Source organism: Biomphalaria glabrata, chromosome 2, assembly GCF_947242115.1.
Source record: "Biomphalaria glabrata chromosome 2, xgBioGlab47.1, whole genome shotgun sequence".
Taxonomy (NCBI): Eukaryota; Metazoa; Mollusca; class Gastropoda; family Planorbidae; genus Biomphalaria; species Biomphalaria glabrata.
In genome coordinates, this window is record NC_074712.1 from 54,277,201 (window position 1) to 54,302,532 (window position 25,332).

Here is a 25,332-nt window from a genome sequence, read left to right on the forward strand (position 1 = left end):
TCTATAACTATTTTCAAAACAGAAACCCATGTATTATTTTCTTAATAATTATCACAAGCTTTTTTTTATTCTTCCCCTTTGCCTTTGTAAAAGTTTGTTCATTGCAAAGTTTGTTTTTTTTTAAATGCTAAAGAAAAGTATTTTTAAAAACCTAATACTCTAGATCTAGTAAATATTTTTTTTACTACACAAATTAAATTGTTAAAAAAATAAACAAAAGGTATGAAATGGACCAAATACAACTAAACTAAAACCTATATCTATTTCGACAATTTTGCCAAACTGGCAAGAAAAACCCGGACGCCATTTTGTGAATTTAACGACATTTCTTTATCGTCTTGAATAAAAAATAGGAGATTGGATCTAGATTTTAGGAGATTGTTTAGTTTTAGGGGCCTAGATATTCCGTTCTATACTAGGTTTTATCTACATGAACTAATTCAGAATGAGTGACGATCAGAGCGATGTCAAATTAGGTAGATTCTCTATTTTTGTGTTGTTCGTTTTGCGGACACGCAATTTAGATTTTTAAGCACACTCACTGTTCTGTACTCTGTAGTAGTGTAGTGACTGTTTTTTTGATGTGACTGTGACACAGTCACAGTTTCACACACTGATTTTTAATATATTTTTAATTAATAGTGACTAATAATTCAGCTTATCCTTTAAACATTTCAACGTGCCAGGGCTAGATCTAGTTACTTGCCTAAGTTCAAACTCAGAAGACAAGCTGATGATTACAAAACACATGCATGTTTCAAATTCAGTCATAACCATTTGAAAAGTTATTTGATCTACAAGACAACTCTCTTGAAATCACTCATTGCCTTTGCTCTCACCCTCTGAAGGGCCTCATCTCTAACAAAAGTCATTGTCCTGTTCATCTTCTTTTTCTCCATACCTTTCTCTATCCCTAATACTAATAGTGTAAAAATCCTGGGATCTCGCACATTTAACTGGACACACTATAATCACTATTTGAGGTGTCTCTATCCTGGCTAAGTCTCTCCAACTGTCTCCACATCTGGCCCATCTGCTTGGTTTCTACTTTCATTTTTTAACCCTGTTATTCTGTGTTAACTAAAGGCTTTTAATACTTTCAGAAGAGAGTTCACATTCTGACAGAAAACGTGACAAAGATAGAAAAAGATCTCGTTCTCCGCGTAGGAAATCAAGGAGCCGGGAACGAGACCGAAAACGTTCTCGTTCAAGAGATCGTAAAGTTAAGAAATCTCGCAGGTTGTTTTTTTTTTGTTTTCACCACAATTAATTGTTTAAGTTTTTTTGTTTCTAAAATTATTTTCTTTGAATAAAGTTTTAATATTCTAAATATTTAAGTTAACTGGTGTATTTTAAAATAATTTATCATTATATTAATTATAATAGCTTTTAATTTGATCTTTACAGTCGCTCACCAAAGAAAACAAGAAAGAAGAGACCTTATAAATATTGGGACATTCCTCCTCCTGGATATGAACACATTTCTCCAGCTCAGTATAAAGCAATGCAAGGTATGTAGTTTAAGAAGAAAATTTGAAGAAAACTATGAAGATAAGTTTTAGATTTTTAAATACTTAAAAGTTTAAAAAATTAATTCAGTCTATTTCAGTATTGCATTTTTAAATGTGCCTTAAAACTTGTTTTGTAACACTTTTATACTCTTATACAGAATATATTTTGTATGAGTATCACTAATCACTTACTGTAGTTCATTACAAATCATTGAAACCATGTGGACTATTTTGTTATAAGAAAAAGTAAAGTATTGGTGTGCTTGAATAGCCAAATGCTGTTATTACTTGTTGTTGCGGTTGGCCAGATACCACAGGAACCTGTTGCTCAGATGCCCACCTCTGTGGCCACAATAGACATAACAAGTTCCCGGTATGAGCTCGCTAAGCCGACAAGCCCGGCGTCTTTATGTGGGAAATATTCCCTTTGGGGTTACTGACGTGAGTTTGTTAGGTATTGTATTGATTGATGATTATTGTGGCTTGTTTGAAGTGTAGTATAATAGTTTGGGTATAATTTTATACCCTCTATATTAAAGTAATTTTGCTTCACTTTAAACATGGCACAAATTATAATGTATAATTTTTCAGATCTAGGGCAAATTTTGTTGTTTCTTTATAAATCTCTCTTGTGTCCCTCTAGCTTCTGGCCAGATCCCAGCAGAACCTTTGACTGCCCCTGCTGTAGGGCCTACTAGTGCCGATGCCAGTCTCAATTATGCTGGCAGCTCCCTCAGCCGTCAAGCACGTAGATTATATGTGGGCGGTATTCCATTTGGGATGACTGATGTGAGTATAGTCCAGCTGCTTTGGGAAACAATAGATAAACAGTCACTGTTCATTTTTAAAAAATTATTTAGCGATTTTAGATTACTTGTTTATTTCAGAAATAAATGTCAAATAAAAGCTAATTAAAAATCTTTGAAAATTAGTTAAATAATGACATAAAGACACATTTAGGCTTTTTGGTCTCTTCACATTATTGTAGATGATGTTATTAATATTATTATTGAAATGCTGTATTTTTTCAGGAAGCTATGATGGATTTCTTTAATCATCAAATGCGTATAACAGGGCTTGCTCAAGCAGAAGGCAATCCTGTTATTGCTGTACAGATAAATTTGGATAAAAATTTTGCCTTTTTAGAAGTAAGTATTAGTTATTATTGAAACTATCAGAGTTTTTTTTTCTTCTTAAAAGCAATAGTTAAAAAATTTGTTGTTTATTATTTTTTGTTCTTCGTTGTTTTAAGTTCCGGTCTGTAGATGAAACTACACAAGCTCTGGCATTTGATGGCATTAGTTTTCAAGGGCAACCATTGAAAATTCGAAGGCCAAGTGACTATAAACCACTACCAGGCATGGCAGAAAATCCAACTTTAGCCGTTCCAGGTATATAATCCTTTCTTACTAACAGCGCTTAGCTGAAATCTGCAAGAAAAGGGGGGTAACTCTATTTTTTACATATGCAACCTACATTTTACAAAAATATTACTTCAAATCATCAGGGTTTAGTAAATAGAAAATTGTTTTAGGGATTAGCAGAGATGCATCTTGGGTATTTAGTCTTAAAATGAACACTAAAACGTGTAAATATGATATCCCCCCTCACCCATTAAAACCCCACAAGTTTTTGCTGGTCACATTTATAGATCACTGTGTAACCGGCAGTGAACATTCATACTTAATAGTCAAAATAGTCTCCTTTTTTGGCTAAGAGCATAATTTAAATCTAGATATAGATTTAGTTCTACACTTGGATCCAAATAAAACAGAGTAACTTCCATTCAATTCCATTGTGTCACAATGTTTCAATTGTTGTGTTATCAGCTTGACCAGGAATAATTGAAACAAAAGAACTGGCAGGGGTGCCACTTTTCCGGAATAACCCGGAAATCCGGGTTTTGAGGGGTCCGATTTTCCCCCCTCCGGGTTTGCCTTCTACAATTTTGTTAAAATCCAGGGTTTTAGTTGATTTAGATTTTTTCGAAATTTCTGGTCATTTCCCCCCGTTAATTTTAGTTTGTTAGTTCCGATCGCGCGAGCCGCTATTTTATAAACAAAATCGACCAGTCTCATATCTCGCAAGACTTTCACTTTGCATGCGCACTAAGCTTATTTACCGGTACAGTATTTTTTTTTTAAGTGTCAAAAAAGTGTAAACATTCTAGATCTATAGAGAATTTCTAGATCTGATCTAGAAACAATCTAGACTGTAAAGTCTTGTATTTACTATAATTTAGTATAGATATAGTCTAGAATAGTCTAGATTTAGATCTACTCGCGTACCTAGCGGCTAGTCCTAGATCTTGAAATAGAAAGAAAAAAATTCATGAGTGAGAAATTATATATATATTTTTTTTCTTTCCGTGTTTTATATTTTAATATTTGTATAGGTTCCATATAGACATAGAGCCTTAGCTTATGTCTAGAGTATTATAGAAGTAGGATCTAGATTTAGGATATTTACATCATTTTTAGATCAGAACTAGAATCAATGATTGAAGAATTAAATGAGTAAGTTTGTGTTCGCCTGAAGACTTAGAGGCTAGAAAAAATAGATCGATTGGTCAATAGATTTATACAAATAAATTATAATTATGTATAAGCAGTCCAGCACATTCTAGCCATCTAGGTCTACATTTAAATATTAGAAACTAAATCTAAATGTTCATTTTGGAGTAGATCTGGACTAAATCAATTTTATCTTGTTGCAATAGATTTACAGGTCCATGCATGTACATTGATGGAATCAGTTTTATCAATGTTGATTAAAGTAGGCTGCTTCAAATGAATAATGAGGGAAAAAATGTTAAGAGAGAAACATCATTTAAAATAACTGTGTGTTTGGTGGGGGGGGGGGGGGGTACAAACATTGTTAATATAAAATTGTACTAAATCAAAAATTTTGGTGCTTAAATTGCATATCCGGTACGTTTCAGGGTTGGTAAAGTTTGGGGTTTATGATTTCAGGGTTTGTAAAATTTGGAAATTCGGGTTTCAGGGTTTACTTGGTCTCATGGGTGGCACCCCTGAGAACTGGATTTATCTCAATCTAGATATCTAGTTCTAGTACTAAATCTATATTCTAGATCTACGTCTAGTACTACTACCACTTAGAAGCAGAAGTTTCTATCAACTTTTAAAGAGTATAATAATGCCTTATAGAATTTTTAAAAATGCAGATTTCGCTTTATTCAAAATTTATTGTCCATCTTTAGCTAGGTCTAGGTGAAGTATTTCACATTTAGGACAGTATGATTGTAAATGACACGTAAAGGGTCTTAGCCTCTTAGCAGTGGTGAGAATTTTTCTGAAATTTTCTCAGACATTTAAAAAAAAATAAAAAAATCAAATTTTATTATTTTTCCATTTTCGTAAGAATGCAAAATAAGATTTGATTTGTTTTGAACATGCACATCCGTTCTTTTGACATGGTTAAAGTTTTATTTATAAAAAAATCTTGTGTTATCGTATTGTCATATAAGTCTAGGTCTAGACTAGAGTGGTTTGAATCAGTCATCAGTCTAGATAGATATATTCTAGATAAGATATATATCTAGTTTCTTTAATTTGAATACAATTGATCTAGATTATCTAGATCTATAGCGCCTAGACATCAATGGCTGCTTGTCAGCTTTTGAAAAGCTCAGAAAAGTATCAGAGTTGAGAGTATCATAATGCCAGGCATTATGCTGTAGTAATTTTTACTCTGTTGATACGATGGCCCTTAGATTTTTTCTAATTTGAACCCTGCCTGCTGACTTCCATGAGTTCAAATGGGATTAGATTTACACATCTAGATCTATTATAAGAATTATAAGATCTAGATTATTTCTAGATCTAGTAGACTTAAGTAGACCTACCAACCATCTTTATATAGAGTCAATATATACTTAAATTAATATAGATGTAGGCTACTTTACATGAGTTACTGAGTCTGACAGAATATAGATCTAATAATACTATATAGTTATTAGATTTAAGTAGATCTAGATTATAGATAGATCTAGATCTATAGTGAGAAATATATATTGAAGTTTTTTCTATAACTAACTAATAACTAATCATTACTTATGCTTTAAAAGCCCAGCATAAGGAAGCGTCAATATGCTGCGATATGCAGTTTTATTGCTTAACATTCTCTTCCTCTAAGTATTGCTCCTCATCTGGTTGTTCTTGTTTGTCTTGCAGAGATTCAGCAGCTTTCTCTCAATTGCTTTTCTTAGCTTTTTTGGTGGACTTCATGTACAAAGTTTAATAAACAGTTTCTCCTGTACAAAATTTAATAATCAGTCAAATTATCAGACGTGTAGCTCATACTTTTTCAAGTATTTCCAAAACTCAAGCATGTTTTGATTTTTAAACACATTAACTCTTAATAGTTGTTTGAGAGAGAAGTTGTTACAATACCAGTAAAGCAGTTATCTATTATAGAATGCTCATACTGCCTGGACCCAGATATAAAGCATCTGCAAAAAGCTTTCTCCTGTCATCTATATGTACAAACAATAGTGCCTTGCATGCATTTTGTGTGCATGTGTGCAGTAAAGCTTATGCAGTGTAATTATTATGTAATACACAACATTAATTAAAGAAAATATTAAATAAAATGATTCTACATAATTAAAAAGGCCAGTTAAAAAACGGGGGTGTACAAAATTTCCTAAAATTTTTTTAAAGTCTGTTCCCATCACTGTGTTAGGCACATTCAAAACCAATCTTTTGTTAGTAAAACTATCACAAATTTTTGTATAAAACCAAATTCTGCATTGAGTTTATAGAATTTCTTCAAACTGAAAGTGACAAGGCAGAAGTTGTATTGGCTGAAATGTTGGTTGAACTCAACACAATGTCTTGTCATTGAGCATGTCTTGTTATTACATTACTCATCAAACCTTAATTCAAGATTGAAATCAGGCTCATTCTTCAAATAACAGCATGGAAAAATTGTTCCCTCTTGTAATAAGGATAGTGAATCCTGATACACCACTAGTCAGTGCTAGATCCATTGTTACATTTGAAAATATCTTTAGCCTGAAGGTGCCTTTGTCCATTTTGAAAGAATAATATCTGGAATTTGCTTATCTAGAGGGAAGTAACTCTTAATTTAAAAGAGAGAGGGAAAAAAAGGAAAAAATTGTATTTGAAAAAATGCAAAATATAATATTGATCAATAATCAATAAACAACTTTAAAATATAGAAATATATGTATAGTTTCAAATATTATATACTTATAATATATATAATAATGTAGATCTCTTTTTAAAGGAATTTTATAAAAAAAATAATTATAGCTTCCCAACACATTGTATCACAATAGACGCCATTAGGTTAATCTTTCAAAAGAATGTAGTTCTGAAGAGTAATTTTAGAGCAAGATAATGTTAATGTTAGGGTAGGGTACAAAAAAAAAGGGATTTAAATGCTTTGAATTCTATGGATTTCTTGCATTCCTATTTTTTTAAAATATTTAAATAATACACATTAGCCCCACAAAATACAAATTTCCAGTTCAGTGAATACACATCCATTACAGTATGTATGCATTTCTTGATTAGCATCAATTTTCAGGTCATGAATAGCTGTAGGAAGTTTATTGTTTTAAACTGAATCAGATGTTTTTGAATTCTCTAGTTCCATTAGTTCTATCATTTATTTTATCTTCATCACCATTAGACCTCTTTATATCACTCTATAAAGTCATAGTAAAATGGATAAAACAAGTAATTAAAATGTTCAATATGGTGTAAATGAAACAACCTTCAATTGGCTTCTCTTTGCAACTATCCATTTATTGTATCTTTTATTTTTATTTCATCATCATCATCATTATTATTATTTATATTTTTCAGGTGTAGTGTCAACTGTTGTTCAAGATTCAGCTCACAAAATTTTTATTGGAGGCCTGCCCAGTTACTTAAATGAAGATCAGGTAAGCTTGTTTTGCCAACACTTTCCAGGATCAGGCTGCCGTTCAAGTTCTAGACTTTTTCAACCTTTTGGTACCAATGTGGAGTTGTGTTGATCTCAGAAAATGTTCTCTTTAGCTGTCATGGGGAATGATTAGCTTTTGGTGAAAGCTGAGATAGTTGTTGTTTCAGCAGTCTACATTCAGTGTACTTCATTTTCTTGGTCTCCTTTTAGAACAGCATTTCAAACAGAATGTACCCTCAAAAGTGGCCAAGGGGGGAACTCATATTTTGTTTTATAAATCTAAATTCTAGAAAACTATTTTGTTTCAATTTGTTTCAGGTCATTATTTCAGAAACTAAATGGTAACATTTTTTTTCTTCAATTAAAAGTAAACAAATGTACAGAAAAAATAGCCAGCAAGAACTTTAAAAAAAATAAACAAATTATTTTCAGCAGTAGTGTAATAGGTCCAGAAAAGATTTTCAGATACTTGTTTTCAGCTTTGCCTGTTCCGGAAATTCAAGTTTCAGGTTTTAGTTCTGTCAAGGTCACAAGTATTTTTATTTTGCAGGTTACAGGTGTACTGTTCATATTTTTTTTTTAGTCCATCATAAACATTAAGGTAACTCTTGAAAATGTAATTAAAAAACTTACATAAACAAATTAAACATAAATGCTATAAAATTTAGATTAAAATTAAAATAATTTATTTTTGGCATTAGTAGATCATCAGTGTTGAAAACGAACAAGTAAGCCACATATTGTGACATGTTTTTTTCAATGCAGGCTCTAAACGTTTTTCTTCTTGTTTCTTCCCCCTTTCATTCCCTAGCTTAGGGAAGAGGTTGAAAGTGCGTTTACTTACCCACTACATTGTATTACCACTACAATCTTACTTTTGTGTGTGGCCAACCAGGACACAGGCAAGTGCTATCTCCTATCTAAATCCGCATAAGACGTGGATAAAAGATACTTCAGTCATCTTTCTGAAGTTCATAAATTTCTTGACAAGAATAGGATATAAATAATATGGGCAGTCTTTTCAGAATGAATTTTGTCTCTCAATAAAGTGTTAATTAAGTCTGGTTTGATAAGAAAAATCCCTAACATCCAAGGTAAGGATGTGATCAGTTTTCACATATTGTTTAGTACAAAAGTCTTTGTTCACATGGGTAAGTACATTTAGGCTGTTTTGTTCAGTCTTTTTCAATTTAAGAAAAGAAAAAAATTAATTACTCAATTCATTCTTTGATTCCTAATTAGAATTGTAACATTTATCAGCTTTAATGCAACTTAAAAGCTAAAAAAATAATATTTATTTATAGCCTGATTGAGAGCTTATTTTCTTTCATTATAGTTTTATTACACGTTTGCAAGTTGTCAAAGGACTAAGAAAAGGAATGGCTCAGCAACAAAAATCTTATTTGAATTTTTTTTTAGAGGATTGGGGTGGGAAATGAACAGTTAATTTTACAAATGTCTTTATGTAGCAAGTACTTTAAAGCTAATGTTATAAACATGTATATGAGCTACTATCATTTTTAAATGAATACAATTGTTGGAGTTAATGGGCATATTAATTAATTTATTTTGTTGATTCATATTTTTGTTTAGGTCAAAGAACTGCTTGTTTCCTTTGGACCTTTGAGTGCATTTAATCTTGTCAAAGATAGTGCAACAGGTCTTACTAAAGGCTTTGCTTTTTGCGAGTATGCTGATGTGTCAGTTACAGACCAGGTAAGTGAAGTGGAAAATCATGTGTTTATCAAACTTTTACTAGACTTAATATTATTTGTGTGCCCCTTCCCCTATTTATTCTGCTCAGCAATTGTTTAGGGCAAAGCCAAGAATCTCCCTGCATTTGGACCCTTAGAAATTCATTCTCTTGACATTGAACACAGCACTTAGTAAGAAAAGCGTAGGTCAAATGAAAGAAAGGGGGGGATAGGCCCATACTAAATGTGAGACATTCATGACATTAGTGCCATTTAATATCTTTATTGTAAGACCATCCATTATTTGAAGGTTGGTACATTTGTAGTACATAAATATTGCTTTATTAATTTAAATTTTTAAAACATTAGTAATACTTGCTTTATATTCAAATATGAATTTATAACTACAATTTAAATTCATTATTTTTTCTCCCATGAAGAAATAAGATAAAGATCTCTCTCCCTTCCCCCCTAAGCACATATAGGAAGGGGGCTCCACAATTTAAAAAACACGGCTGTATGTAATGCACACATTTTTTCACTTTAAAAAATCTTTTTTTTTTTTTTCCCTTCTAAACTTTTGAATTATAGATTAATTCTTCAGTTATGATTTGTGGTATTAATGATATTATTTAAAATTGTGTAATTAAGATGTTTTTTTATTCCCATTATTGGCAGTGGCATAGCTAGGGATTAAGGGGTTGGGGGGCTTAACCTCTTTATGGGCCCATGCCTTTTGACATCAGACATCATGACATGAGATAATTTACAAAATACCCAACCATGAGAAAAGCTTCAGGACTCAACCCTGAGGAAAAATCAGGATCATCTGACCATTAGGCAGCTTGCAGCACACAGTGCAACAAACCTGGCAGAGCCTGTGATGACTCTGATCTCAAACTGTATTGGTACTTGCTGTTACTTTGGATACATAACATCAGCTTCATGGAGAGGGAAGAAAAAGATGTGTGGGCGACATTGTTCATTACATAGCTAATGACCAGGCATTTGTCTCATTTCTGTGAGATGATCTATAGTTGCTGTGCCTCTGAAAGAAGGCCATTATTTGTGTGTGTGTACCCATGTAAACATAAAGTAACTACATACAATTCTTGTTCTATTCCAGGCATGCGCAGGGCTTAATGGAATGCAGTTAGGTGACAAAAAACTTATTGTACAGAGGGCTAGTGTAGGTGCTAAGAATGCACAACAGGTAATAAGTTTCATTTAGAGACACGAAATATTTATTTTGATAATAACAAAACTTAGCCCGGATACTTGGCTTAAAAATATTATTTTTTATTTTAATCTCAAACATATGTATCCTTGATTTTTAAATGAATTTTTTGTTTATAACCTAATTAGCAAGCACCAGTACAGCTTCAAGTTCCTGGTTTGAATTTGAACCAAGGGGCTGGTCCTGCCACAGAAGTTTTGTGCTTGATGAATATGATTACACCAGAGGAGTTAGTTGATGAAGAGGAATATGAAGGTATTTCCTTATTTCTACCGACTTCAGGTTTTTTATTTAGTTCTCAATATTTTATCAATAGAGACTTTTCAAACAAATAGATAATCAGGAATATCTTTTTTCAAATTTGTTAGAAGCCTTTAATGATTTTAAAAGAGACAAAGTCTAACCTATTGTTTTCATTCGGATGTAGACATTGTTGAAGATGTGAAGGAAGAATGTGGCAAATATGGCATTGTTATGAGTTTGGAAATTCCAAGACCTATTAAAGGAGTAGAAGTACCAGGGGTTGGAAAGGTAAAACAATTTCTTTCATTAATTTTTAAAACTAGATTCTATTTTATTGACATCAAAGTTGACATCCATTGTTCTAACCCATTTATTTACCAGAGTGTCTATATTTTTGTAGAAAGTTAATTTTTTTCTCCTCTTTTTCTACCATAAAAAAGAAATGACCAAGTTGCTTAACCTGCAATTAGGAGTTTTGAAAGTCTTTTTTTTTTTTTTTTTCAATTGAGTTTGAAGGCTTTGATTTTTATTTTTGGTACATTTTTGTTACAATTTTTTTTACAAAATTGTAGAAATTTGTCACAACTTGCATTCTGCATAGTTTTCAAGCTTGATTTGCATGTATTTCTATTCTTTAATGTTGAACAATTAGACTCCAAATATTTGTAAAGTTGCAAATAACAAAGATTTCAGTGTTAAGAAGCAGATTCTTCTTCTTTTAGCCAGCTTTATTGCTGCTAAGCTGTGAGCTCTTTTGCAGACTGTGCCTAGGAAAAATAGTGTGCTGTTTTCTTCAGTTGTTCAGCACTGCCGTACAGGGTGTTGGTTATGTTGGACTGTTATGGAAGTAGGGTCTGCCTAAGGTGGATTAGGAAGGGGCATTCAAAGAGGATATGGTTTACAGTTTCATAAGGGTGGGTGCAGTGTCTACAAAGGGGGAGTTGTGTGGAATTTATTTTGTTCAGATGGTAGTTTAACAGAGGTGTGTGTCCTGTTCTTAGTTGGAAAATTGTAGATTGTTCTTTGCGGGGGAGGAAGTTAATACTGTCCAATTTGTTAGGCATAGTCATTTCTTTGTACATGGCTCTGCCTGTGTTTCCTGATGCCCATTGGTTGAGCCACTACTCTGTGATTTTTGACTAACATTGATCTTAGAGTGAGGTAGTTAACAGGTCTATCTGGTTGTTCCATAGATGTTCTTGCCTTTGATAGTTTATCTGCCTTTTCATTTCCCATGATGCTAATGTATCCAGGGATCCACTGTAGTTTGATATTGATATTTAATTTTGTCATCATCTGATGGATTATCACAATTAGTGTTGCCAACTCTCTTGGGCTGTTTGAGATGCTGTTGTTAAGTGCTTACAGAGAGGTTTGGGAGTCTGTAGAAACAACAATATCTGATGGTGATTGTACTCCTTCATATAATTTGTTTTCCACTGTCTGTAATGCTATGGTAATTGCCTCAATTTTAGCTTTTAAGTTTGAGCAGTAATCGCCACAGGGTGCACTTATTTCAAAGTGTTTATTTTTAGGGAAGACCAGGAAGGTACCAAGACCAGCATTAGTGGTGGCTTTGAAGGTTGATCCGTAGATATATATATATGGATGGGTGTTTTTGGATAGCTTTCAATTGTTTCGAGCGTGCCTACTTTGAGCTCTAGTGGATTTGATTCTTTTGTTAGGGTATTATTTAGCAAATGTGTTTTAATGGTTGGTTGTTTGTAGTTGAGTTTGGGTGTTATGTTTGAAAATCTTGTAATTTTTTCTCTGTTATTGGGTAGGTGGTATTTTAGGGCTAGTTGGATCAGAGTTCTTTACTTTTTTTTTATTGTTTTTCCTATTTCTCTGTGTTAGTAGTTTATTCGGATGATCGTCCTCCAACCTTCTGTATCTCTCAATAGCTTTGATGATGCTCTGTTGCACCTTAACTAAAGAGGTTCAATATTGAAGTCTATTCCACAGGCTGCTGTGGGAGTAGTTCTCATACCTCCACTGCAAGCAAGGCTTGGTTTTGGATTGCCTAATGAAGCAGATAATTACTGCACTAACTGTTAAATTTTTATAGTTGAGTTTCAAGGTTTATAAAAATTGATAGGAAGAATGCTGAATACTTAATTCCCTGCTGTAAAATTGTCATTTGAGACCTATAGCAGGATAGTGAAGAAGAAATGGATGCTAGATTAAATATTGATAATGCTAGATCTAGTCAAACTGGAGAGTGGAATGCAAATAAACATTATGGAGCTCCATAGATCTAGTCTTGAAACATGGTGATCTTAATTTTTTTTATGTTAATTGGTCAAAAAGTTGATTTTTTATATTGATTGATACCGAGTTATATCCCTTATATTAGGGATGGTGGTGAGAGTGCCTGAGGACTGCTTAAGGGTTAAATTATATAGATAGTAGGATGCAATAGGTGTTTTGGTTAGAGGAATCTTTTATCTTCCCAATGAAACTTGATTTTTTAAAATTTTTTTTATATTAGGTTATTACAAAACAACAAAATACAAGAGCAGAAAATACAAACGTATGTAAACTATATTTGATGATTTGATTTGTCTTATTGCAGATATTTGTGGAGTTCAACTCAATTATAGAATGTCAAAAGGCTCAAGCTGCCCTAACAGGACGTAAATTCTCAAATCGTGTAGTTGTAACATCTTATTATGATCCAGATCGATATCATAGGAGGGAATTTTAATTGTATTTGCATAATGTTTTTAAGGATTCTGCTGTATTGGGAACAAATAATGAATGAATACAGTAGTTTTAAGTTCAAGAATTCAAAAAATATCTGTCAAAGTATGACCATTAAAACTAACAAAACTTAATGGGATTTTAAAAAATCTTCTTTTCCGAAGAATTTAAGAGCTTTTTTTTTTTTTTTTTAAACTTGAAAAACCCTGTGGACATTGAAATGTGTAGCAGTGATTACCTCTAATTGAATGTTCCTGATTATTGTATTTCCATGAGTATATTTTGTGACACTAGGTCATGTTCATTTCATTTGATATCATTTTATAGGTTCCAAATGTCAGAATATTTATGTTGCTTTTTTTTTCCCCCACTCTTGTTGCAATTATTTAGTATGTCAAACTTCATGTGTATAAAAACATTATGCATAGCAATGTGTGTGCATGTTTTTTCTTTACGTTCTGTAGTTACATTTGTATAACAACAAAGTAATAGACAAGAAATCCATTTAAAGTAATAAGGCCGTTTTTGGTTAAATCGAGTATTAAACAATTGAATTTATTAACAAGAAAAAATAAATTTAGATGTAAATACAAAACATAATGATGTACCCGGCACCAGTAACTAAGTAGTTTGAAATCTGGATCAGTGCATTTTTTCTGTGAGATACTAAAATTTTATGTTGCACAAAATAATATACACCCTAATTTTAACATGTACATTTATGAAAAATGGTATTGTGTTAAAATTATTTGGTTACATTTATAAATTTAATTTAAATCTGAAAATAATTTAGACTAGTAATTTTCAGCATGGGACTAAAATTTCCAAGTGTATCATGGTCTGGATATAACCTGCGGACTGTAGTTAAGAAATCATCGAATATACTTTCCATTGAGTTTTGAATTACCAATTCAATAAAACTTTTTTCTATCAATTTACAAATCACTTAAAATTAATGCATACTAGATAGGTAGACTTAAGCAATCTTTTTAAAATAATAATTTAACTTCAAAACCAAACCACCTTTTTATCTAATGAGGTCACGTAGGCATGATTTAACTGTAACATTTATACTGTGGTCTATTCTGGCTATCATTACTGCTGATGCACTGGCATTGTAGTAAACTACTATTAATACGTTTCGTAAATGTTTTTCCATCATTAGGAGAAAAGCATTCTCCTGCTTCATTTGGGCAACCTTGATGAGGAAAGAAAATGAGACATATTTATTAAGCAAAGTAGGATGCTTTAAGGGGTTAGGTTAACTTAATGGTAAAATTGGAGCAGGAAGGCAATATCCTTCACAGCCAACCAACATTAGCTATAGTCCAAGTGGATGAAAATAATGCTACTAACATGGAAGCTGTCATATTCCAGCAGTAATTGTAATACAGATGCGAGGCAATGAACAAAGACTATGTTGATCAATATTTGTGACCTCCACTGTTTACTTAAGGAAGAAAGGATGCATTAAACAGCTACAATTTAGTGATACTTTGTATTTCCCCTTCTTAATCTTAGAAGAAAGAGTTTCTGTTCTATTTATTTGTCAATTATGTTTAGTAAGAAAAAACAACAATAAGACACCCCATTTGTCCATTTTTGAAAGTATTTTCCCTTACTGACTTGATGGAATGATTTTGATCAAAGTACAGGTATCCATTCTGTTTATATAATAACAGTAGTGAAAGTGTACTTTAACTATGAGAAACTACAGTGGCCAAAGTCACTCCGTATCAGATAGTGTTAAGTCAACAGAAAATGAGAACTATTATATTCCTTATCTTATAAATTACAGACGTTACTAAAGAAAATATTACGTCAGCATTTCATGTGTCAATCTAGCCATGCATGTTAATCATTGACTTATTTGTCTTGCTGATTCAGCAAACCTTTCCATGTTCTACCTGCACTAGGGGAAAAGAACTTTTTTGAATTTGTCCTGTCGTATGGAATACCAAATGTGACTTTAGTTGGATACATTCTGTCCCCCATCATCTATGAACAATATTACAACTAAACCTATTGTCAATATTGATGAATTGTATCTCCACAATGAGATCTCTACAGAGTTGACTTATTTAAACTGATACAGAAATGTTCTTTTAGGAAATCACTTTAAAACTCTAACTAGAGAAACTAATGACTTAAGCAGACTGGCAGCCAGAAATGTAGACGTTTAAAAACTCACCTAAAGACTTAGTTTTTAATTTTAGATTCACACTGCCATGATCTGACATAGACTTTTCACAAACAAGTCTTTGACAGTTGGAGGCTGTCCACTGCTCACCTACAGACCTGCACGTGTTCATATCAGGGTCATAGCACTCTGAAAAAGTCAAATATCCCCAGAAGGTACAAGTTGAAATGTAGCCAAGGTAAAATTCTGTATAATTGAACATTATGGAATGTGACTAACACATTTTGTTACATGTATTAATATGAATCCCAAGCCTTAGCGTTAAGTTTTTCACACCTTTTATTACATGTATACTTTGATTTTAAATCCTCAGTGCGTGAATACGGTACCCTCAAAAGCGTTTTTTTTTCTATTTGCTACTATAGGCTATATTGCTAAGTCGTCGTTCGTGGTAGGAGTCCCCGTCGGAGCTTGTCTATGTTTATCTTTTCTTGATTTTTTTTTCTCTAGAACTATTGTACCGGTACTCAAGTGCTGCCACAATGGTTATATGTTATACATTTATTTTAGCACACTAAAGCTTTAAACTCCAGCTAAGTAGAATTCGACTATGATAAAACATTTAAAAACACGTATTATACATTCACAATAGTTGTGTTGATAGCAAATGATATAATCGTGTTACCAGCTTTAGTGAGCTCAAAGCCAACACCTTTTTTCGAAAGCTTACACGTGTGTTCCACACATTGCTCCAAACTTATTTTGGCGCCAACAGGATGACATGCACCATTGGAATCTTGGCATGCTGGTTCATGGAACAGAAAAAACAAATACATCAATGAAAGAAACAATAACAATAGAAAGTTGTAAAGTTTGAGAAGACCTGACTTGGAGATTGTTACTGAAACCAAACTTTTGAATTGGAGATTTTCACGATAAACTAAACAAAGTCAATGTTGCTAAGTAGATCTAAATTAAAAAAAAAATCTGCAGAGCTAAAAAGTGCACAAAAGTTATCAAAAAACAACAAAAGAAACAAACCAATAACCAAAAAAAAAAAAAAAAAACAGAGCGTATCAACACTTACTGGATCTATATTCTGTACAGCGGATAAAAAAAATCGAGCAATTTTTAGTTTTTCCGCCATTTTTGAAACAATTAGCTATCCATGTGTATGACAAGTTTCCATACGATTTAGGCTAACTATTGCAATTTTTAATGAACTGCATGCAAATACAGAGACATTTTTTCCCCTTAGTATTCTTAATAGTGACGTGACGTTTCCATTAACAATAAAGAACTGCAACATACACAACAAACTAGATCTTGAAAATAGATTACACGTATAGACACGTTTCTTTTTTCATCTAGTTTCTAAAGTTTTCCTTTCCAAAAAAAAAACAACAAACAATCAAACTAAATTTTATCACTGCATAACATCGTCATCGACCCTCCCCCCATTTTCACAAGTAATTTACAATCAATCATTTACAAGCATTCTTTTTTTTTTTTAAATAAAAAAAAACCCACGCATACTTTAGATAGAGAACCATGGATTATGTGAACCCCAGGTCGTATAGATTACAATAAATAATGCACACTTCTAGGAAACACTATCTGTGAGCTTGTCTCTCTAGTTCTAGGCCGTACACTGAAACTACCGAGACTGCTGTCTTGCACTCTCTCCTTATGAAGGCTACAATAAATATTTCATCTGTTCAAGTGTTCCTAATCATTAAGCGGCATTTATACATTACATTCAAATGGCTAAAAACTTTTAGACTAATGCTGAGAAAGCCAACATCATTAGCAAGCCCATTATTTCAAACTCCGAAGTGACATTTTAGTATAGAGTTTAGTTATAGTGTAGAGGCCAAGGTCAAGTAAAATTATGTACATTATTGAAATATTAAAAAATATATATACACTGCACACATGAAAGTTAACAGGAGAAATAAACACCTTTTTTTGTAGATGTAGAAATAAAAGAATTATTTTTCATTAGTGTTACCTCTATCAATATCCCGAAACATCCGTCACTGTCCCAGATGTTGAGTTTAACGAACAGAAAATTTCTGTTCAAAGTGTTAGAAGCAGATCAAATGGCTTTTTTTATGCATTAAAAGAATGTAAACAGCAAAACAATTAGCCCCATTAGGTTTAATAATTAAACAATGGTCTCTGGGACATTGACAGATATATCGGTAAATCGATATTTTTTACATAAACAAACTATCGTTAACACGGTCAAACCAGAGTTCAGGTAAGTCACTTTCTTAATAGGTCTAGACTAGAGTCTATTGCATACTTGGTTTTTAACCGTCACACATCGTAGGCCTATATGAATTCAACTTTCTTGTTTAAAACTATACTAGTCGACCGGCGGCGTAGCATACGCCGCTATTTTGCAGGGAGGGCCGAGCTTAGGCCACTGCAACCTATGCGACCGCAGTGGTCCCCGCACTAATATAAGCCCCGCGCTAATTTTAGGTGTATAAATATTAAATTAAACCGTTTTATAACTTATAACAGATTTAACGCGGCCTCCTGCCGATTTAACAGGAGGTCCTGGAAATCTCCTGAAATTGCAAAATATACGAAAAAGTCCAGGAAATATCCGGAAATTATTAAAATCTTTTGAAAACTCTTACGAATCTCCTGAAATATATAGACAGAAATTGTCATTTTGGGGTGTCATTCAATATGGAAAACGCCAATCCTACGCGCGATAATAAGAAAACGGCATTATGCAATACCCGAAATTGTGGAATCTAGTGAATGAAGCTTTTCGCGCCTCAAACTAATGAAGAATTACTTGAGATCAACAATTCTCGTAGATAGATTGAAACATTTCTTAATTCTTGCTATTGAGCGTGATCAATGTAGGAAATAGAATTTTTATGATGTAGGCCTACTGTATGACTTCGCTACACGCAAGGCTCGTAAAGTAATTCTGTACGTAGTAAAAAATGACTAAATGCAAAGACAAATTTATTTTCTAATACAAACTCTTAATTTTCACTTATTGTCCGTATCCCTACCCAAACTTGGACCCACGAAATCCGTTTCGCATAGGGCTCTACAATGGTTAAGTCCGGTTCTGCTATTTAGTGACGGATGAATACCACTGCCCCCCCCCCCTTTTTTTTTTCGCCTCCTAAATTACCTAGGATATCTCCCTCCGTCCGAGTTGCAAAAATAAAAGAGTGATCTTTCCATGGTGTCCAAACTCTTGCGTGCTCTGTCGCCACGATAGTTACTATAGAGTAGATTACTGACCCCCCCCCTTTTTTTTTTAACGTGAGGTAGAAATAAAAAAAAAAGAGTTATATTTCTTGGTTACAGCGGTCCGGCCATGATATTCTCCCCCCCCCCTCTTGTTTTCTCGTGGACTATCCGCAGAAATAAGAGAGTGATCTTTCTTTTACTTCTCGTTTAAACTGTTAAGGGAAGAAGAGAATTATATATATAGATAGATTGTTTCTATGCCATTATTTATACTTACCCACGTCGACTACCCCGGTCTTCAAGATAACATTGTTATGACCGTTTTCAACCTGTGAGCATTTGTATGTAACACAGCCAATGGTTAGAGTAGAGTTCAGGTCAACGCATTGTCCATCGACTGCACAAGCTGCAAGTGTAAAAAGAACGCGCAGACAAAACAAACTCAAGAGGTTACTGCATAAACGAAAAGAATAGATGAAACAAATCTATTTCGATGACCGTCGATTCCAATATACACTTTAAGAAGTCGTTTATATTACAGTTGGGCGATGGATAAGTCTAAGACAGCACGGGGCAGACAGATTCTCTTTTTTTTTTTTTGCGATGTATCTATTCTCTTTGTTTCAAATCCAGAACAACACAAACAGCCCGCTTCATGTCAGAAGGATCAAGATGAATTGTTATAGCTTTTGGTCTTGGTAATTTTTTTGTCCACAACTTGAATTGTTTATGACACTTTCTTTAAGGAAAATCTATTTCAGTCGGCCTATCTCTTTTGGAAGTTCACTTTTTGTACCTATTTGTTGTTGTACCATCGTTGACTTGTAGCACTAAACTGCTGGCAGACAACTAAACCATTGTAGGCGTAATATAACTTAACTAATAAATCTTCAAATAACTTGAATAACTTCCCCTTGTGAACCAAACTAACTTTAACTTTTAATATAGGCTAATACAGACAAAATCAAATTGTGATAAAATGAAATAAATGTTGAAGACTTTAGTAAATGTTTTATGTCGAGAAGTATAAGAGGCATCATGCTTGCAGGTTTTTTGGGATTGCCGACCCCCCCTTGCAGGCAAAACGGGGTTCTGTTGCTTGCATCCATGGTAATAATATTTCTAACAAAATCTAACTCTCAGTCTCACGTTCTGGACTCGTCTGCCTTAAGATCAAATGACAATGCCATCAATGTTGCATCATTCACAACCAATCGTTAAACTCTTCCCACCGTCACCATAGAAACACACACACACACACTTTATAACAGAACCTTTTCCACTTTAAGATTATGTATGTTTGGGAAATCGACTGTCAGCCATGTGGAGATGTTCATTCTCGAGTTGGGAGTTGAAAGCATAAATAGAGCCCAGTGGCGTTACTAGGGTTGGTGTCACCTGGATCGGTTTGCACCCTCCTGTAACGCCACTAGTATGGCCTACTGCCCATCTGCTCCATTTTAAGTAACCCTTTGATGGAGGATTTGATCTCGCCAGTTCATCTAGTGTGTTTCATTAGTAAAAATAACAAGAGTTTAGCTGTAAGGTGGGAGTCTCGTACTAAGAGGTCATTACAAGCCAAAGATAAAGCTCAAGATACTCACCGTGTGCAGAGAATTCGTAGAAAAGTTTCTTGTTTTTCAAGACACATGTCTTGGTCATACACTGAGACAGTGTGAGAACCTGGCCTTGCTTGTGGCACGTTCCAGACTCATCTCGACACACTAAACGATGACGTCATACGTAAGTGAACATTTGATTACAATTAAAAACTTGTCCAAGAGGTTTATCAACTTAGAGGTAACTAAGAATAATTTATTAGGAACTCTGACAAAAGGTAGGTGGCCGTCAAGTAATTTAGTTTAAAAGTAGAAGATGCTTATATACATTTTGTTCAAGGCATCGCCTAGGGTGAGTGGTGTTTTTGACGGTCGTTGACTTATAGCACCAAATTTTTGGTAGACAACTAAACTGCTGTAGGAGTATTAGGCTATATCTAAATTTGAAATGACTTTAGTAACTTCTTGTGAACAACACTAAATATAACTTTTATTATAATATAGACAAAATCAAGTTGATATGAGATCAAATAAATGTACTAGACTGTAGCAATAACATTTTTAAACAAAACCTAACTCCTACAATAACACAAGCTTTCTGTCTCACGTTCTGGAGTTGTCCCTCCTAACTGGCTAACTAAGACAAACAACGACAATGCCTGCCATATATCTTGCATCATTCAGAACCAATCGCTATCATCTTCCCAGCGTCACCATAGAAACACACACACACACATACTTCATAACAATTGGACCGTAGCGCACTGAGAATGGAAGTCTATACCAGTATGTCTATACCAGTAGAGCAGTATGTCTATACTCTATACCAGTAGACGGCAGTAGAGCAGTATGTCTATACCAGAAGAGCAGTAAGTCTATGCCAGTAGAGCAGTATGTCTATACCAGTAGAGCATTATGTCTATGCCAGTAGAGCATTATGTCTATACCAGTAGAGCATTATGTCTTTGCCAGTAGAGCATTATGTCTATGCCAGTAGAGCACTATGTCTATGCCAGTAGAGTAGTATGTCTATACCAGTAGAGCATTATGTCTATGCCAGTAGAGCATTATGTCTATGCCAGTAGAGCACTATGTCTATGCCAGTAGAGCACTATGTCTATGCCAGTAGAGTAGTATGTCTATACCAGTAGAGCACTATGTCTATGCCAGTAGAGTAGTATGTCTATACCAGTAGAGCACTATGTCTATGCCAGTAGAACACTATGTCTATGCCAGTAGAGCATTATGTCTATGCCAGTAGAGCACTATGTCTATGCCAGTAGAGTAGTATGTCTATGCCAGTAGAGTAGTATGTCTATGCCAGTAGAGCAGTTAGTCTTTGCCAGTAGAGCAGTAAGTCTATACCAGTAGAGCATTACGTCTATACCAGTAGAGCAGTAAGTCTATACCAGTAGAGCAGTATGTCTATACCAGTACAGCAGTATGTCTATACCAGTACAGCACTATGTCTATGCCAGTAGAGCATTATGTCTATGCCAGTAGAGCACTATGTCTATGCCAGTAGAGTAGTATGTCTATGCCAGTAGAGCAGTTAGTCTTTGCCAGTAGAGCAGTAAGTCTATACCAGTAGAGCATTACGTCTATACCAGTAGAGCAGTAAGTCTATACCAGTAGAGCAGTATGTCTATACCAGTACAGCAGTATGTCTATACCAGTACAGCAGTATGTCTATACCAGTACAGCACTATGTCTATGCCAGTAGAGCACTATGTCTATGCCAGTAGAGCATTATGTCTATGCCAGTAGAGCACTATGTCTATGCCAGTAGAGTAGTATGTCTATGCCAGTAGAGCTGTTAGTCTTTGCCAGTAGAGCAGTAAGTCTATACCAGTAGAGCATTACGTCTATACCAGTAGAGCAGTATGTCTATACCAGTACAGCAGTATGTCTATACCAGTACAGCAGTATGTCTATACCAGTACAGCAGTAAGCCTACTACAGTAGAGTTGTACAAGTCAGAAGGAAGCAAATTCCTGATTGTCTACATTCGCCTCAGAGATCAAGACATGATCAGATAAAATAAGATACACAAATAAAACTAGTCTGCATATCCTTTAAAGTAGTTTAAAGCAACGAAATATTTACTGTGATCTTGAAGAAACGTTTCTCTTCCATGAATGCATTGAACATGAAGACATGCCGTCTGGACATTTTTGTAGTAGCGTTCTCCATGCTTCGCACAGCTTCCTGTCACGTGACAAAATAAGTCGCTAAACATTTGGAGAATACTTCATCATTCATGGCCTTAATACTTGTTTACTTTATTGAGCTAATGGTACATTCGATTGATATTAAATGAAAACAATGGGCTATAACTATATCTCACCTATTTCACCATCACAATTCGTCACTAATGCGAACAAAACAGTTGAAATGACCTGCGAAAACTTCCCATAATATAAGCTCATCCTAATATGAATTAATTTGTAAAGCACAATCCTGACGTATGACTGAAACATAAACTCTCAAAATTTAAAACATTAAAAAAAAAAAGAAAGAAATACAAAAGTGAATACCAACAACAAAGTTTGTAACGTAATAGATCTATATGTTTTTTTTAGTCTTCTGATACCTATAAATAACTAATCATTACTTAAATTTGTATGCAATAAATAATAAAATAAACAAATGCATTACAAGATGTTCAAAACCTGTAAGATAAGGAACTATACGCGTTGAATCCAGTTCTCTCAATAGCTGGAGTAAGCAGAATCAGTGTTGACTTAATGACTGCGCCGTATTGTCTCACATGTACTGACTGACTAGTGCTATTTATAGCAACAAACAAGCATGAGCAACTCAGACATCCCGTACTACAAGTTGTCAATGTCTTGTTCTGTCTTTAGTTCTTTTTTTTTTTTACATCCTGTCTTGTATCAATGATCCTTACACAGGCTACAATTGGCATGTCTTGTGTCAGTGGTTCTCACACAGGCTACAATTGGCATGTCTTGTGTCAGTGGTTCTCACACAGGCTACATTTGGCATGTCTTGTGTCAATGGTTCTCACACAGGCTACATTTGGCATGTCTTGTGTCAATGGTTCTCACACAGGCTACATTTGGCATGTCTTGTGTCAATGGTTCTCACACAGGCTACATTTGGCATGTCTTGTGTCAATGGTTCTCACACAGGCTACATTTGGCATGTCTTGTGTCAATGGTTCTCAGACAGACTTCTATTGGCATGTCTTGTGTCAGTGGGTCTCAGACAGACTACTATTGGCATGTCTTGTGTCAGTGGGTCTTAGACAGACTACTATTGGCATGTCTTGGCCAGTGGTCCTTACAAAGACTACTATTGGCATGCCTTGAGCCAGTGGTCCTTACAAAGACTACTTTTGTCTTGTCTGTGTTAATCTTAATTTCCACATGTACTGAATTTCCCGTGACATCACGAATCAATGGTCCTCAAACATTAATGGCTAACACAACAACAAAAACTAAACAAAACAAAAATAACGAAACAAACAATTTAATTTTTTTTTTTAATTCCTTAATCAAAACACAACCTTATTTTCTATATAAAATCTAACTAGGATTCTTAATTCTCTTTAGGACTCGTTAGTCAGATATCTGTTCAGCTTATCCTAATGTAGAGTTTCTCAAACTTTTTGGTGCGTCCCTCCTGGGACGTGTTGACAAAGGAGAAACAAATCTTTTGTTTCTGCGTTGTCAAATACTTGAATACTGATCATGTAAAACTAATTTATTACGAATCAATTATATTTAATAAATATAGAAAATAATTAATTAATTTAATTATTAGACCATTATTATTATTTTTTTTTATTATTATAGCTTTTATATAGCGCTACTTTCATGCTTATAGCATGCTCAGAGCGCTTTTGGTCCAATCTCATTTGTGGACCAGTGGGGGGAGGGGGTATCTAGGAGTTGGTTTTCCGTGCTGCCTTTAGGCGCTCAGTAAACACAACTCAGCCCGAGTCGGGTGTCGAACCTCGAGCCCCCTTCTAGGTAGCCAAGCCAAGCCAAGTTCAAGCGCACTTGGCCTGTCGCTTCCCACCATTTCATAACGTTTTCACGTGAGGCGTCAGCAACAAGATCGACTTTAAAATATTCATTAGAATCATGAGAAGAAATTCCAATACGTCTCTACCAATGTAAATCTATCCGTCTTTCTCACGATTTGCAGGTCATATCACAGTATCTTTCTGTTATCATCTAAAGCATGAATAAAACGGGCTCGCTACAAGAAGTTTTGTTGGACACGAAGTGAATCTTACAATACTTAAATAAGAAAACATATATAATCTTATTATACAATGGAATTTATTATTTCGGTTATTTATATTGCATTGATGCATATGGCTTTGTTATTTACCAAATATACATATTAATTTGTAATTCATGTGTTTTCAACTATACCATTTATTCATAATTTACCAATTTAAAAAATGAAAGAAAGCATTTTATATGCACATAATTTTAGGCAATTAAAAAACAAGATTTAATTACAAGTGTTTTGTGTTGTTGATTACTAATAATCTCACACCCGTGTACGTGTTAGTTCAAGGGAAGGGCCTTTTAAAAAGACGAGGTTGAGAGGTGAGATGTTAGCGATTTAGCAACCTCCTGGTCTGTACATCAATCATCAACCAGAGGATCGTTCAGCCACGTCCGTTATGTCAGGATTGCGATGAACCACATGTTCAAAACAATCAGATCATTGAATACTTAGAATTATTGACAATGTAATACTAATATAAAGGATGTCAGCCACATAATACAATCACGTTGGAAGTAGTTTCACCCCGCAAAGAATGTAAGATTGTGGTCAGGGGAGGTCTGGGTCTCAAAATCGGTTCGGGAATTTCTATAAAATTCGGCTCATATATTGTATATCATATGATGGACATCCAATTTTATGCCTATCTATCTTCAAAGTTATTATGTTAAGTTTTAATGTATCGATGGCTGCACACATGCATACAGTGAACTCTATATATTTTGATTAATTTGATACGAAATATAGGCTTTACATGCTGCTTTTAAATCGCTAAGCGTGTATTATATTATATTATATTATTTTATATTAT

The 25,332-nt window shown here is 34.0% G+C and overlaps 2 protein-coding genes across 3 annotated transcripts; one reads left to right on the top strand and one right to left on the bottom strand.

Moving 5' to 3' along the window:
• The first annotated feature begins 277 nt into the window (after window positions 1-277).
• Window positions 278-13,756, top strand: LOC106069459 (splicing factor U2AF 50 kDa subunit-like). The gene is made up of 12 exons (XM_013229160.2): window positions 278-476; window positions 1,104-1,239; window positions 1,408-1,511; window positions 2,155-2,300; window positions 2,543-2,659; window positions 2,764-2,902; window positions 7,367-7,446; window positions 9,042-9,164; window positions 10,269-10,355; window positions 10,508-10,634; window positions 10,807-10,910; window positions 13,198-13,756. Exons 1-12 carry the CDS (start codon window positions 446-448, stop codon window positions 13,327-13,329), a joined length of 1,326 nt encoding a protein of 441 aa, XP_013084614.1. The 5' UTR covers window positions 278-445; the 3' UTR covers window positions 13,330-13,756.
• Window positions 13,757-13,861: 105 nt separating this feature from the next.
• Window positions 13,862-23,010, bottom strand: LOC106069545 (uncharacterized). Of its 2 annotated transcripts, none has more exons than XM_056021467.1 (8): window positions 22,925-23,010; window positions 22,600-22,723; window positions 22,359-22,460; window positions 20,298-20,417; window positions 18,971-19,099; window positions 16,151-16,270; window positions 15,517-15,654; window positions 13,862-14,523 (listed from the first exon to the last, which is right to left on the bottom strand). In XM_056021467.1, exons 2-8 carry the CDS (start codon window positions 22,679-22,681, stop codon window positions 14,381-14,383), a joined length of 834 nt encoding a protein of 277 aa, XP_055877442.1. In that variant the 5' UTR covers window positions 22,682-22,723; window positions 22,925-23,010; the 3' UTR covers window positions 13,862-14,380. The 2 variants fall into 2 exon arrangements, with proteins under 2 accessions (XP_055877442.1, XP_055877441.1); XM_056021466.1 differs by having other exon boundaries at window positions 22,911-23,010.
• Window positions 23,011-25,332: the final 2,322 nt, after the last annotated feature.

What these genes read in the sequence shown, in the direction of transcription:
- LOC106069459 (XM_013229160.2), top strand. Translation starts at nt 446, where the DNA reads ATGAGTGACGATCAGAGCGATGTCAAATTAG. An exon ending in ATGTGTCAGTTACAGACCAG is followed by an intron (nt 9,165 to 10,268) that starts GTAAGTGAAGTG and finishes GTTCTATTCCAG; the next exon opens with GCATGCGCAGGGCTTAATGG. An exon ending in GTGCTAAGAATGCACAACAG is followed by an intron (nt 10,356 to 10,507) that starts GTAATAAGTTTC and finishes TAACCTAATTAG; the next exon opens with CAAGCACCAGTACAGCTTCA.
- LOC106069545 (XM_056021467.1), bottom strand. Translation starts at nt 22,681, where the DNA reads ATGAGCTTATATTATGGGAAGTTTTCGCAGGTCATTTCAACTGTTTTG. An exon ending in GAATTGTGATGGTGAAATAG is followed by an intron (nt 22,461 to 22,599) that starts GTGAGATATAGT and finishes GTCACGTGACAG; the next exon opens with GAAGCTGTGCGAAGCATGGA. An exon ending in AACGTTTCTTCAAGATCACA is followed by an intron (nt 20,418 to 22,358) that starts GTAAATATTTCG and finishes GTCATCGTTTAG; the next exon opens with TGTGTCGAGATGAGTCTGGA.